General features: G+C 43.1%; 1 protein-coding gene across 1 annotated transcript in view; it reads left to right on the forward strand.

Annotated features, from left to right (window-relative positions):
* Window positions 1-16,134, forward strand: part of VAV2 (vav guanine nucleotide exchange factor 2) — an 832,583-nt gene that overhangs the window by 630,129 nt on the left and 186,320 nt on the right. The window contains exons 6-8 of the mRNA XM_078641956.1: window positions 1,535-1,633; window positions 5,335-5,403; window positions 8,355-8,455. Of these exons, the coding sequence (XP_078498082.1) occupies window positions 1,535-1,633; window positions 5,335-5,403; window positions 8,355-8,455 (269 nt within the window). The remainder of the gene's footprint in view (window positions 1-1,534; window positions 1,634-5,334; window positions 5,404-8,354; window positions 8,456-16,134) is intronic.

A 16,134-nucleotide genomic window follows, 5' to 3' on the forward strand; every position in this document is an offset into this window, starting at 1 on the left:
GTAGATTTGCGCTCTATAAAACCCCTTTCATTTCATTTCATTTCATTTCATTGTCAGGGTACGCCGGGTTCTGAAAGTAAGTCTCTCTCTGGCAAACTCCAGCTTGTCCGTTTTGGCGGAGTCTCTAGGTCGCGGTGGCTCCTTGCTGATATCTTCTCCCTCGTTGCGGATACGCCGTCTCCGGACCCCAAGGAAAAAGGAGACCAACAGAGGGAAGCCGTTAGTTTATAGCCTGATACCGTCTTGCCCGCATTAGGACCGAATGGTGGTGAGGGGGCACCCGTGGTATCTATAACTGACGTGTCAGTGCTCAGGAAGTAGGAGTGGTGTGAGGAACGCAGGAGGGGTAAGGAAGGCTGGAGGGGGGAAAGGAAAGGACACGGGAAAGGCACACACCGGGGTATTTACAGTATCTACAAAGGGGCGCTCTTTCTCCCCACCCAGGTTGCCCAACGCCGTCGTACCTGGGAAAGCCACACTCCTCCCTCGGGAGCGTGGCACGGCGGATCACGGGGTCGTTGGCCTCCTGGCTCTCCTCCGCTCTCGATTCTCCTGTCCTCTCAGTTCTCCTCACGTTTTCTCCTCGGTCCTTCTTCTCCGGTTCTTTCTCGGCACTCCGGGGTGATGTCACACGCCGTATACAGGACTTCCTGTCCTTTCACCGAATTGGGGCCTCCGACGTCAGCCGGGGGCGGGGTCTCGTCGTGGTCATCATACGCCCAGTTAAAGGCGCCGGGGTCGATTTCACCGCCCTGTTCTGAACGGCTGTCCCAATCTGCCCTCGAAGAGTCAGTCTGCGGGTAAGGAGGGGAGTTAGGGTCATGGGTCCACCAGTCCTCAAGGCCTCCCGCTCTGACCCTGTTACAGACATACAGGTGAATCCAGGCGCCTGCGCCTCGCTTCCGTATTCTCTGCTCTTTCATGGTTGGGAACTGGGATTAGGCAGGCAGTGTGCTTCTCACCAGTTTGGTCCTGCAGGATCTTTTAGTCGGATCCCTTTCCACAGACCCTCCTCCTGGGGAGCTGCTGGTTTGGTGTGTATTGTAAAGGTGAGGAATGAAGAGCATGTTACTTACTTTTGGTAACGCTCTCATTGGTGGAAACTTTATCTAGCCACATTATCAAGTAAAGCAACGTTCTAGAATGTCTGCTGCTGGTGATTGGTAGCAGTGCAGGATTGTGCTCTTAGAGAAATTTTATTTTTTCCACAAATGTGGGCAGCCCATTTAAGCCGACAACACCTGCATGGTTATGGCGGAACAAAGAGAACACAACTCACAAAGGGCAATCTAAATATTTGTTATATTTAATTCACGTGCCATTGTACATTTGGGTCGGGGTAAGGTTGTTTGTGAGCTGCTTGCATGCAAGCACCGTAATAAAAGTGTGGCATTGTAGGCTCTACCTATTTTCAGATTAAAGCATAAGTCAATTTCTAGCATAATTTCTAATTCTGCAATTTCACCAGAAAGGTTTAGTGGAGTCCATGCTACAGTATGTCAGGATGCTAAAATTCTTGTTTTTTGTGATACAGAAAATGGGGATGACGGAAGATGACAAAAGGAACTGCTGCTTGCTTGAAATCCGGGAGACGGAGGCCAAATACTACAAAACGCTTGAAGATATTCAGAAGGTGAGTCGCGGTGCAGTTGTCAATTATGCATGTTCTTTTGTTTCTATGTCAGGGAACTTTGCTGTCACCTTTCTGTGTTTCCCTTAGAAATAGAGGGACAGTCTTTGCTCTGCACTCCTGTTTTACTTCTTTGCACACCCTTCTTTCTCTATTCTTGCTGAAGCCATCCACTATCTTCTTTTCTTTCCTCCTCAGTCTTCTGTTGCCTTCTTTCTCCGATGTTCTTCTAAGTCCTGCATGTTCCTTAGTTTTCTCTTTTTCTTTTTTACATTATTAAAATGCCTTTTTTCATTTCTCCAACTTACCCCTCTTTCCTGCTGTACTATTTCCTTTTAACCTTTTGTTACGGCCTTTTCCTTGAGAACTTGTGCTTTGTCTTTCTTATTCCATACCTTGTTCTTTCTTCAGCTGTCCATCTCCCACTTCTTGTGGCAGACTCTCCAGGTTGTCTTCTGCTTTCCCTTTTCTTCTCTTGATTCTCCTCTCCTTTGTGACATTGTTAGCCTACCACACTTAATAAATAGAAGGTATTACCTTCACGAGACAAGATGTATGTGCTATCTCTAATCCCACCACTCGTGCACACCATAGGCAGGGGATGAAAGCACCTGCCTTAAAGCACCTGCCTTAAAGCACCTGCCATGTGGACCAGAAGACTGGGATTGACCTGTGCTCTAATGGTGCCCCCAGCAGCATGAACACTGTGCTTACTGAGCACTGAATTTAATTATAACAGAGTAGTGCTTCGCTGCCAGCGCCCAGGATATATTTTGGGGCAAAAATTGGGAGTTAGGAGCTTTGTCACCTGCACCACCAAAGTTTGGAATTCGATGCATTCTCACCTTTAAACAAAACTGAGTTCTCCTTTCAGAAAGCTCTCAAAACTTGGCTTTTAAATAATTAAAACCAATGACTCTACCTTTCTATCTTTGAGAGATTATGATCTATCACTAGAGCTATAATGCCTAGACACCTCCGGGTAGTAGTGCGCGTTATAAATTTAATTTTCATTTCATTTCATTATTAGTGCGGATAAAATGTGAATGACCGTGATGTTAAGGAGATAACTCATACAAAAGTATGCAGGATTGCCACCCCCTATGAATGCCATACCCATTTGGTGGTCCGGTGTTAGGTTGTAGAGGTGGGGGTCATGAAGCGGTCAAGACCTGGATTTCAAGGTTCCAGTAGACTTAGCTCATGTTAAGAGTGATAGGTTCAGTTAAATAAATCATTACATGCTGCAGTCGCTCTGGCTGCAAGTTTGCGAATCCAACGTGCTGAATGCGTGGGTCGTATCTTAGTTGAAAGGAGAGAGGTGGCAGGGACACACCTAGGCTTGTTGTGTGAGATGAGAAGCATCATTGAAGAGACTAGAAGGACCCCTCAGGAGCAAGTGGGACACCCAGGTCAGTCCCGGCCTTTCTGATCCAGCCGCCTCTCAGTGAGGACCTAACATCCAATTATTTCTTGCATCTCTAGGTTTATGAGTGGCTGTCGCCACACTGGGCCAGCCCTCCACTTCAGGACCCTGACATCCTTCTGAAGGGCTTTCCTGCGTCTTTCTTCCCCATTGTTGTTTTTGTTATAGAAATTAGGGGTCATAGTTTCAAAGGCAGCTCTAGAAAACCCTCCTTTCAATACAGTCGTCATGGGCATTGCAGGTCTCATGCGCGCACCTCGAAGCAATAAAGTCCATTTCAATTTGAATCCATTGTTCAACGTACTTGAACTACCTACCGGCAAAGGTTGTATCCGATCATGCTTTAACCCTAGAAGTAGATCGGTTTCTGATAGTTGTTTGTAGTTTTGTGTGTGCATTTTTTTGTTATCATGGTTGGTCTGTATGATGCAATATAATCCGTAATACAGGTCTCTTTAGAGATACATCATGTGGTAGGGGTGCCTGGATTGCCTCTAGTGCTTTGTTGTAAGTGAGGAGTTTGATTGTCCTAAATTTAGTTTGGTGCCTTGCCATGTGGGTTTCTCATGCTCTTACTTGGGCAGCATAAGTCCATTCTTTCATGCAGGAACTTGATTCTGCGGGGACACTCTTATCTTGATGCACGCATGTGCTGACATTACTTCTCCCTTTATACAAAATTTACAGTAATCCTTGAGAGATCTCATTTTATAAATGTGGTTGCAGTCTTCTTGCCTGAAATCTGATTTAAACTCTGCAGTGTACTGAATTTGTATTTTAAGGTTTAGTATTGCAGAGCCTGCACGCTTGGAACTGCTTATCTGTGCGTTCGAGGCCTTCCGTCATTCGTCAGCGCACTGAGGTGCTGTGTTCTCCAGTTCAGTAGGTGAAGTGTTCTCTATGGCTATGGCCATCAAGGGTCAGAGGTAAAGACTTTTGAATTTAGGTACCAACACTTGAACTGCCTGACACTAAACATAAAACTGTCTTTTCTGTTTGTTAGCCATGTTAGATAGCCACCCTTGTAAGGTGGAAGCCCTGTATTAACGCAGCAAAAATATCCAGCAGTCCAGATCAAGAGACTGTTTCAGTCCCTCAGTCATCCTAGCCACTGAGTCCTGGGGGAGGGGAGGAGGGTAAATAATGGTTTAAGTAAGCCATTCTGGCAGAGGTGCACTCTGACAACATTCAGATCCATTGGGCTGTAAAGCTGGAGCAGTGAAAGAGTACTTTGGCCTCACCCTACAAACGCCACAACCTGGAATGATTTAATTTATCCGTCGATGAAGTCTACTCTCTGGGAGAATGGTATGGCCATGCCCCCTAGTTCCAACCACATATAGAAGTGAGGGTCTTGATGTCTTCAACCCATGTGTAAATTACCAGTTGCACTTGATACTCACTGCCCAAGTTGGCTCCTTCCACTTCTCCCGTACCACAAGGTTTGTCACCCAACCTCCATGCCAAAATGCAAAGCAACAAACATGAACCACCCCCAGCCAACCCTCCCACCCAAAAGCTGATGGCACCTGTACAACTGACCAGAACATGCATCTGTCCCATTGGCAATCACCCTAGTATGGACTAGGGTAATAGAACGCCTCAAATATGTCTACAAAATTGGTAACTAAAAGTATGTCAATATATAAATTGTTAGAAATAAAATTTGTGTTGTTTAATCTATGCTGTTATGTCAGATAGTAAAGCATAGCCCGACTGCTGCTGTAAATGCCACCATCCACATTTAGCCACCTTTACCCATTCTCCATTCTTTCAAAGGTGACTGTTATTCTTCCCTCATTTCATGTGTGTGATATTTAGGATTCATGTTTAGATGCAGGCTTTTATACGCTCTTCAGGGTACGGGTATTAAGAAGGAAAACCAGTAAGTCCATTGGAAATGACCTCCCACATTTTTGCAAACTGAGGCTCAGCAATAGCTCGTCCATATCAATGGAAAAACAACCACAGCACACGCTAATCAACAGGCACAAACACAGCACTTCTTGATCAACAGGCACAAACACAGCACATCCTAGTCAACAGCCTCAGAACATTCTAATGAACAGGTACAACCACTACACATTCTGATCAAAAAGTACAACCCCAGCACACCCTAATCAAATACAGCACTTTAATCTTCACAGGCACAACCACAGCAAAATCTATTAAAAAGTGTACAGCCAGCAAGACAGAGGAAGTTTTGTTTTTCCTACACACTTGGCTTCATTCGCAGGTTCCAGGACCTTAACAACTGTTCTGGTCTTTCTTCTTTCAGAACTACATGTTTCCACTGAAGCAAATCCTCAGCCCACAAGAGATGCTGGATATTTTCGTCAATTTGGAGGTGAGACGACTGAAATTCGTTCTTTGTTCGCTTTGAGGTGGCTGTGCTTGGGAGTGATGTGTCTTGTATCCACTATTTGAAAATTCAAACAAGTACTGACGAACAACATTGCGTTCATGCCAACTGTCACTGAAGATGTGTCTATGACCTGTAGACTGCACAGTCGGAAGTAGTTTGCATAGTGTCACTTGCAGAGAGCCAATCTCTACTTTTAATTTGTTGATCTGTAGATATTGTACTTTTATTCTGTGTGATGAGAATTGATTCTTCCACTCTGCCAGTACTCTCTTGTACAACAGTAGCAGTGCACACATTTGATTTTTTTTTTTATAGCAATGGATTTTTCCATTAGGGAAATCCATTCTCCTCCGTCTGAAATGGATGAGTCCACTACACAGAATGCAGTTACCCGACCAGCAGTGCAGTCTTCCTATTTCCTGTTCTGCACTTGCAGATTACTTTTTTCTGCAGAAGCATCATCTTACCTGCCTGGAATGGCTTGTTCCACTGATTACACCTCTCTCTCCTAACCACTTACTAATCATCTCCATACCACATCTCCTCAGTGCTTCTTTAGATTCTGTATATGTATTAGAAGATCTACGTTTTCACTATCCCCCTCGTCTATAATGGTCAGTTCCACGGTCCGCATTCCAGTATTCATCCTCAATGGATCTACCTTGTCTTCTGCTTGCTCGGCCATTCCTGTGTTTAAATATTAGCGGATTATCTTGGAGTAAGCTTTACACACTTCTCCTTCACTGACTCCCTCCACTACCCGACTTTGCTTTCTAGTGGGCAATATCGGCGAACACCATCTCATATCGAATTCCCAATTCCCCTCTCTACTAAGCCTCCCCCATAACCCACTATTCATGAATTACTGTTTTCCGCCCTGGCGTAATATTCCATCCCATGCATTCCCCACTTAAGTCCTTTACAGACCACCACCCTACAATCTTCCATAACGTCCACTCCTCCGCTCGCTGCACTGGTCCATAGCCCTGATGTTAGTGTACCTCATGATACTTTTTTTATCTAGGGTCCTCCTTTCCTTGAAACCTCTCAATGTGTGGTGTGTGGATTGAGGGAATTAGGTGACCTTTTGTATCCAGATGGGGCAACGAGTGGGGCCTAAAGGGAAAAGCATCTAAGGATGACATACAGGAGCAGGTTGGACTTAAGTCCGTCTTCACCTCACATTACATCGCCACTCAATGTTGATCAGTGTTGCTTATTCGCTGCAGCATCTCTCATATTTTCCAGTTCATAGACAGATATAAAAATAAAGCTTAAGGTTAATCTTCAAAATTGTAGAATTACCATTTTTTTGATGTATGGTCACTAACCATCTGCAACTAGGTATATTATAGGTACTGTAATCATTTCAGAAAGCTCGCAGGATTTCCGGTAGAACAGCAAATATCTTCATACCCTTGAAAGCACGCTCAGCAAGAATACTCCGGCATCTAGTTTATCAGTTAAATGTGCCTACAGATGTACAGAACCTAGACATTTACATTTAATAAAAGTGCAAGTGCATACCTAGACACCAATCCCCATCGTAGGTCCAGGAGGGTTTTTTCCATTCCTCATTTTCTGCAATACAACACACTATATAAAAATGGTTTCGTTTGAATGATTGGATGTCAATTTCTTATGTGGATATCCTGAAAGTTCTGCATAGACTCAGTTCTACTTTATTGATTGGATGTCAATTTCTTATGTGGATATCCTGAAACTTCTGCATAGACTGAGTTATTTTTTATTAATTGGATGTACATTTATGAGGTGGATATCCTGAAAGTTTGGCATTGAGTGACTTCTTGAAGGTTTGGCATTGATTCTTCATTCCAGGACCTTCCATGGACATGTTTGTTATTGATTGGGCTTAATTGTTAAGAACAAATGGGATGTACAATTCAAAAAACTAAACGAAAAGAGCGCACTGCGTCAATCTGTTAGCAGAGGTGTCCAGGAGAAATGCTAGCTCCCTTTGCAAAGTCTGACAATTGGGTGGCTCCGAACCCTTTGAGACCAGGCTCTCTTAGGGAGTGACACGGTAGCCTCTTGGGAATTCAGGGCATTCATAACCGCTAGGTTCATTAGGGAGTGTTGTCAAAGTACAGGGTCTTGCTTATGCACAGTTTATGTAATCCAGTTTGAAACTTGGTAAATTTCATTCATCTCACAAAAGTAATACCATGCAAAATCAATCAGGCTCCGTACCCTGGCATAGTAAAAAGAAATGTCAGCTAACGAGTTTGTGCTGAATAAACGTTTGCCCCATAGTTAGCCAAAAAAATCCTTCAGCGTGAAAAATAAAATTATTTTGTATCTGTTTTTCAATTTTATTTCCTACACATCTGTTTGCCATCAAATGTTTCAGGCAAAGCAGGGTGTGTGGAGGAGACATCCTTCTTTAAGAATAATTGTTATAAACCTTTTGGAGTTTAATAGTGATCACAGTAGGAAACCGCCCAAATTCACTGGCAAAATGTCAGTTTCACAGACCTATATTTTGCAACCTAGAATCTGTAATAACAATCATGTTTCAGTCTCAGTGAATGAGATCGTCTGAGCTCTGTGGCTTTATGGTTACCTCGCCTACCCTTACAAGCTTGTGGTGTGCTTATGTGTACCATCGGATATATCGTGCTTTGCAGCTGTCAGTCCTTGTACCTTGTCATGACATTTTCGACAGCGCCTTCCTTGACCAAAATCCCCTTTTCATCCCTGGGGTGTTAACACACAGCCAGAGTGTCCTGGTATCTGAATTTCTAATTTCCCTTGCTGAGATTGTGGAATAAACCCTTTCTCTGTGAAAGGTGGTATTTCTGAGTGGGATCCTAACTTGTTCAATAGAGCTAATTAAAGTAAAAGGCACTTAAAAATGGAAGTCCTTACTCTGCTTTAATTTAAATATATTGTTTTTTTTTCTTGGATTTTAGGACCTCATTAAAGTGCACTACAGCTTCCTGAAGGCCATCGATGTGTCGATGATGTCTGGCGGAAGCAGCTTGGCGAAGGTCTTTCTGGAGTACAAAGATCGGTGAGTGGAAAGTATCAGAAGCGTTGATGACTTAAAGTGTTACTAAGTAGGAATATTTTGCATTCTATACTAAATGTGAATGTGGTAGCAGGTTAGTGGTACATCTGGTTTATGATCCTTGCCCACCAGTGTAAAATGAATGAGAGGGTGGGTCTGTCATAACCTGCTCCATTGGGTATGCTTGGCAAGTGATAGTGGTGATGTGTGAGATGTTTAGACCCAATATCACACATGAGGCATATTTGCCATCTTTATACGGACCAAAGGAAGAAGGTCTTGTTCTGCGCTCTTTCTTAGAAACGGTATCGGAACAATGTGTAGTCCTCTGAAATACATGGTTTTCTTGAATGGAAAAAAGTATCCAATGGCTCTTAGAAGTTCTTTATGCCATTTGTTTTATTTTAATTTATGTAAGGAATTAAATTAGCAGAATTGTTGTTAAATTAAATGGCTCTATTGTTTTTGATTACATCTTAATTGCTCTCTCTCTCGCTCTATCTATCTATCTATCTCTATCTATCTATCTATCTATCTATCTATCTATCTATCTATCTATCTATCTATCTATCTATCTATATATATTACAAATACGTGTATCGTTTATATAATATGCTATTTATTACCACTGATGAGTGTGGGACTCTCAAGAGATGAAGCCTGGTTTGGGTCATGTTGACCGTACAAATGTCCACTATGTCTATATTCATTTATGTAGTTTGTGGATATCGTAAACCTTGACAAGAGGCACTGGTACAGAGTCCAGCGGAGTTAAAATCAACAAATGATTGAACAGGTCCTGGGTTCTAGGAGCAGACGTAGACTGTGTATTCATTGTGAGCCTGTGTTCTTAAAAGAGGTGCATCTTCAGTTATTTTCTAAATTGGAAGAGTACTAACAGACAGAAGGATATTGTTCCAGATACTGGGTGCAAAGATGGACAAGACTGTTGCCTTGTGTTTTCTTATTTTTTTACACTTCTTTGCCTCCCGTTTGATAGTGACCTGATTGCATGTTTATTAAGAATCACTAGAGAAGGTGAGTTGTCATCCAGAAACATGGGGATGCTGCTTATGATGGCTTTGTAAATGATGCAGCTGATTTGGAAGATAGTGTGGGCTGGCAAGGGGAGCCAGAGGAGTTCCATGAGGATGATGTTGATGTGGTCATAGCAGTTCAAAGGCCATGGATGAGAGATGGTTGTGGGATGCCTTTAAACCCTTCGCCGTGGGGCTAATTCCCCCGCGGTGCTGTGGTGAGGGGGGCCGCGAGCGGCGCAGCGGTGCTGCTACACGGTGGCTCTGTGCTCATGACGAGCAGAGCTCTTCATGACCACGCCCGTTTCAATGGAACACCCAGCACAGCAGGGGAATTATCCCCGCGTGGGCGTTACGGGGCGGTCATGACGAGCTCAGCTCGTTATGAGCACAGCGCCACTGTGCCTCATGACGAGCTGAGCTCGTCATGAGCACTCAAGAGGTTAAGGGATGTATGAGTGGAGTTTGGGAGGTCATTGCGCAGATTCAGATGTGAATACAAGTACAAGTACATGGGCTTGACGGGCGTAACAAACACCCCCACAGCCGCCGCGGTGCGAGGATCCTCGGTCTTCTCTACAAGAAGGGGCCCCTTTGAGCCGACAAAGCGCTGTTCCCGGACTGAAAAGAAACAAAAGAATGTATTTGTTTCTGTTCAGTCCGAGCCTGGCAGGCATCTTACAGGAGTGGGTGGGGGCCCAGAGTGCATCCTCCACGGAGCACTGCACGTATTAGGGAAGAGGCAGCACAGAACTCACTGGTATTAGAGGTAAGATTGCCACTCTCCCAGAGAAAAATGTCAGCCTGCGCTTCACATTTTAAGATTCTGCAAAGGCCTGCTCAGGATTGTTAAGTAAAACTTTATGAGAAATAATCTGTATTCATTTTAACATTGCCTTTATGTCTTTGTTTACTTAAGTTATCAGTTAGGGGTCATACGGACTGCTGTAGAACACATTCTAAAGTGTTTCCTTCTTACATTAGCTGTTTAAAGAATGTACTGATAAGGGGAAAATCATAAGGCCAGGACAGTAAATGCTAGTCATTGCAGGTAATTTCATAATGTTGCCATTAAAGGATCTGATGGAACCCAGAGTTCTTATTTCCCTCGGCACACTGTGAATAACTTTGAATAATATGCCAAGCCAAAGTTAAAAGAAATATGCTATAGATATAGTTTAAAATCAACTGACAAATGTATACCAATAAAAGCTCATCGTAAAAAACTAAATTGACCAGCATTACTGAAATATTTACAAGTGTTTCATGTATTTTCTTTATTAAACCAAAGTAAAGCCTCCGAGTTACATAAATAAATCTAGTGAATTCAGTTTTGAAATAGCCACATTAAGTTGCAGGATTCTAAAGCAGAGCTCTCAACTTCTCTCTTTTGAGATGTATCTTGTTTTCTAAAACTGCCTCTTGGCTTTTTGCTTTTCCCATTAGAGACAGTACCTATCAGTAGGCCATGCATTAACTACTCAGAGCTGGAATGGAAAAATGCCAGGTCACTGTGTAAGGTCTAATTGATCATTTATTGTGTGCATATAGAGCACGGAAGCCTTTTCCCTTATTGCACTGACAAAGTTTGTGTTTTCATACTGGTCGCTCCCATAGCAGGAAAGTACAATAGCAATGGTTATTTTACTTACCAAAATAAAGTCCTTTCCTCGTGTCATTGATACCAAGGAAGAGTCTAAGGGGCTGCAAGGAAGGGGCAAAGCACATGATTTTATTGGGCAGGTGATGATAGTGGTAGGCAGCATTAAGGCAATTATTGCTGAAAGGGGAGTCGTGATATTGTGAGAGGTCCAAATGAAGTCAATTTGTACAGCTAGGTAAAATTCCTGACACACTTAGGATAAGTTACCCACAAAGGGTCCTTGAATGTGAAGCAGGGAAAATTCCTGCTACTTGTGCTTACAAATTATCTGCTTGGGTCAAAGACAAACTTTTCCCTAAGGTGTCAGTCAGAGTGTCACACGTGAGGCCTGAAGATGTCATACATTAGCTGATGTACAAGAAATGTCACACATAAACTGACTTAAACTTGGTAGTCCTGTTTTACATAGTTAAATGTAGGCATTTTGTCCCCCTGCATATGCAATAAACCAAGGGCAGGAGTTCTGTAGGAACATGTGATTTATTTTAATCCAGGAAAATGCATTGAAATTGTGACAGCATCGCTTACACTGAATGTGAACCCCTCAACAAGTAATTAACATTTTTTACCAGGGCTATTGGAATTGTGCAGCATGGAAGGACTAAATTAGGTCGCAAGAAAATGCTAATTATTTTGACGTAATGTGCCACAATTTTCGATAGTATTACTTCATAGTTTTGTCATTTTTGTAACAAGTTAACACTGCCTGATCAAAAGGTTGACCGAATTTGTGCCAGTTTAAGATACAAATATAAACAAAAACATCAGAAATCTGGCCGGTCAACTTTTTCATAGGGCCTTCTTCTGCACAGCAACACGTCACTTAGATTTCAGTAACTTTTAAAAATGAACGTCCCATCTCCGTGGTAAATATCGACTGTAAAATATATATGAAAATCCTTGCTCTCTGCCTGGAACCCATACTTAACAAAATCATACACCCCTCCCAAACAGGATTCATCAGAGGCAGAGTTAGTACAGATAACATTAGACTATTCAGCTGCGCAATAGAGAAAGACCCCCAACTTGATCACCCGGCCTGTGCAATAGCACTAGAGGTGGGCGGAATTTGTGTAGTCACGCTACGCAAAGCTCAGCGAATCGGTAAAAAATCTCTGTGATCACGGAAAAGTTCCGCAAACACGCGGAATTGCTTGTTCTACCTGTTCGCGATGCATTTTTCCTGTTCGTGAATGCTGTTTGCATGCTCGAGGGAATATCTCACGAACACGCATTTTGAAAGCTCAAACAAGTGAAAAATTCCGCGGTTCGCGGAACTTTTGGTAATTCCGCCTTCTCCGCGGAACGTAAAATTACCCAAATTCTGCGAGCGGAATGGAATTTACTGCCCAGGCCTAAAATGCACTAGACGTGGAGAAAGCCTTCAATAAGGTCTCCTTGTCTTTCCTCCATGCCACCCTCACTACCTTCATCCTAGGCTCTTCTCATTAAAATGATTCTCTCTGTATACACAGAGCTAAGAGTCAGAATAAACATTAACAGCTCTCTATCTAATACAAATAACCTCCAACAAGGTACTAGACAAAAGTGTTTCCTCTCTCCCCTACTATTCCTACTCACACTAGAACCCCTCCTCATACAAATTAGAGGGCACCCTTCTATCCGAGGCATCCCTTTCAATACAGGCCCACAGAAAGCAGCTGCCTGTGCCGAAGATATCCTCCTGTTCACTCCCCAGGCAGATCTAGCGCTGCCTAATATAATGTCCATTATCAACATTATGCGGAGGATTCTGGATATTAGCTCAACAAAGATAAAAGTAAGGTCCTCCTTCTTAATATCCACTGTAACAGATCCATTGTTGGCGACCATGGTCTCAAATGGGTCCCCCACAAAATAAAATACTTTAATAATAATAATCCTCATTTGTAAAGCGCGAACAATCACCCGTAAGGGTCTCTAGGTGCTGGGGGCCGTCAGGAAGATTAAGCAAGCTATTGCCCGGAGTCACATGGTGCTGGGCTGATCTGCCGCCGGCGCCAGGGATCGAACCATGATCCCCAAATTCCGGAGTCAGTCACCCTGGCCGCAGCGCCACACCTCTTCCACTTTGGTCTATTGTTCTTCCCAAATCTTAGAGAATCCAATAACCTTAACGAGAATATGACCGTAAGCAAAATTAAGGACATCATATAGAACTGGTCCTCTAGATAAATCGCATGGTGGTGAAGAATAGAATCCATCAAAATGATGATTATTTCCCTTATCAACTTCCTAATTATTAGGTCACCCAAACACCTCTCAAGCACTTTCTTTGCCAAAATAGATGTAATCCTCACTGAATTTCTATGGTAATCCAAGAAAGCCAGAATTGCCGTAAAGAAACGAAGACTACACAAAACATTAGGTGGTCTAAATTTACCAGATTATAGGCGATTTCAGCACGCTTTCCTAGTTAAACAGGAAAGCCTTTGGCTCTCCCTCCCACCTCTCCTTCATGACTCGAGACTGAAAAAGCACTGGCTAGACCACTCTACCTTACCTTTTTTATTACATCAAAGATAATAATTACGGAACACTCAGCAAGCATCTTTATTTGTTTTATTTTTTTTAACTTGTTTTTATTAAAACCGCTTCCACTGTGTTGGGTACAAAAGACATGCACATACAATTTCGGAATCTTATAAGCAATATACAGTCTGTGGTATCCACATATCACATCATGTTCACAGACAGTCTCACCATCACGTGAGCATAATATTTGACTATTATAACAGCAGGACGCATCTTTATATGCACAGCACAAGCCCTCCGATAGATCGATAACAAACTCCCTGGCAAAATGAGACACTCACCTCTTGCCTCACTATGGCATAAGGAGCACCTAAAACAAGGCGAGAAAACCATTTTTCTGGAGACGTGAGCACAAAAAGATTTACTGGTGGTAACAGGAGACCTTGATACCACTCACAATCCCTTACCTTTTTCCCATCTTAAAGCCAAATTTGACGAGTTAAAGCAATCATGTCCAGACACAAATCCCCTACCAGCGCTGATCCACCCATTACTCTAACCTCATACAGCAAAGGAGGCCATGGAGCTACCAAACTCTACTCTCTCCTATCCCCTACTAGTTCTGCACTAACCAAATCAAAACAAAACAAAATAAATGGGAATCACTCCTACACGATACAAACAGCCCTCAAGTGGCACCACTGAACTGGTCGTACATCTGGGCAAATTTAACCTTGCGCCAAAGTGTCAGCCTAAATACTATGGATGGTCGATTTAGGGTACCCATCAGTCAGAACACGGAACCGCCCTTCATCATTTGGGATTCCTTTAAAGACCAAACAAAGAAAAAGGTCTGACTGACGCAGGAGAAGACAAAGATGGAAAACAGTCCTCAATCTACTCCGACAGCCCTTAGTTAGGTCTTCTAGTTCTATGTCTAGAATATGTAGGTGAAACAAAGTAACTGATGTCGCAGTGCAAAGAAATGTGGTGAAAACAAAAAAAGTGTATTAAAATTGGGTGAGGGAATGCTAAAGAGTTTTATTCTGGTGACACTCCCTCTGCCAACGTTAAAAAACGGTCAGAGACAGTCTTAACAAATGGCTGTCTAGATCTAAATCAAGGTCGACATGTTTCAGCAATCAAATGGACAATACATGTCCTTGCTTTCTTCAGGACCTAACTGACTATTGCTACTGCAAGGAAAAAATGTATAAAAAATTGTGTAAATGACTATAAAGTGATTCTGTGATAATTAAGGAAATGAATAAAAGGAGACTAGTACAGAGATCACCTGGATTTCCTAGGCGTCCATCTTCATATCTTGCCTCACAGACTGTGTGTGTCACTAGAAGCACAAGAAAAATATACAGTGAGTAAGCTGGATGAGCCATCATAGCGTACGTCTAAAAGGATAAATGTCAATAAATGAACAGTAATATCATTTGTCTAACATTTGTACACAAGACACTCTCCAAACATAGTGTGTCCTCGTTATCATCTATTATCAACAAAAATTAATCATAGAAATAGAGAGAACCCATTCATCTTACCAGTTCTGTGGGAAGAAAAGACCTCACCCCACCTGGCAGCGGCTCAGGAGATAAGTGAAGCACCGCTCTAAAATAGGAAGCAAGTGAACACAGAATGTAAACACGCTTCCTAACTCTCAAAAGGAAAAAAGCTTAGTGGTAGGGAATAACCCGTCTCGTAATTAGTCATAGTTATAGGTAAAAAGGACGTACATCATGCCGTGTTAGGAAGTAACCAACACAGATTGAAAAGACCATCCATGGCGTACGACAGCGCAGGGCGTATGAATATTGATATCCCCAGAGACGCCGCATTAAAAGTTAGAGATTCATGAAAAAGGTCATGTGCCTCATGGGAACAGTCCAGCCCGAACTGCCAATCCATGTCTTTCCTGGACCGGAATCAAGCATCTAAGGACCGGTTTCTGTCTATCAGCCGTCATCAGCCTGGATAGCTTGACTCCAGTGGTGTGGAGAGCATGGGACTCATGTCTGAGCATGCGGTTGTGTGGAGGCTGATGAAGGCTGATAGCCAGAAACCGGTCCTTGGATGCTTTATTCCGGTCCAGGAAAGACATGGCTTGGCAGTTCGGGCTGGACTGTTCCCATGAGGCACAGGGTCAAGGCTGATTTGCATATGGCCATGTCTGACCTGGGGTGGAGTGGAGTGCAAAAAAATGATGGAATGGATTTAGGCCCAGATCTCTTTACTGGGGTGAATGTATGATATTGTTCTGCATTCTGTCCATCAATTGTTGTTTTTGCATTTGTCACCCCGAGTGGGATGGGTATGCTGAGACGTGAGTCCCATGCTCTCCACACCACTGGAGTCAAGCTATCCAGGCTGATGAAGGCTAATAGCCAGAAACCGGTCCTTGGATGCTTGATTCCGGTCCAGGAAAGACATGGCTTGGCAGTTCGGGCTGGACTGTTCCCATGAGGCACAGGGTCAAGGCTGATTTGCATATGGCCATG

Source organism: Lissotriton helveticus, chromosome 5_1, assembly GCF_964261635.1.
Source record: "Lissotriton helveticus chromosome 5_1, aLisHel1.1, whole genome shotgun sequence".
NCBI lineage: Eukaryota > Metazoa > Chordata > Amphibia > Caudata > Salamandridae > Lissotriton > Lissotriton helveticus.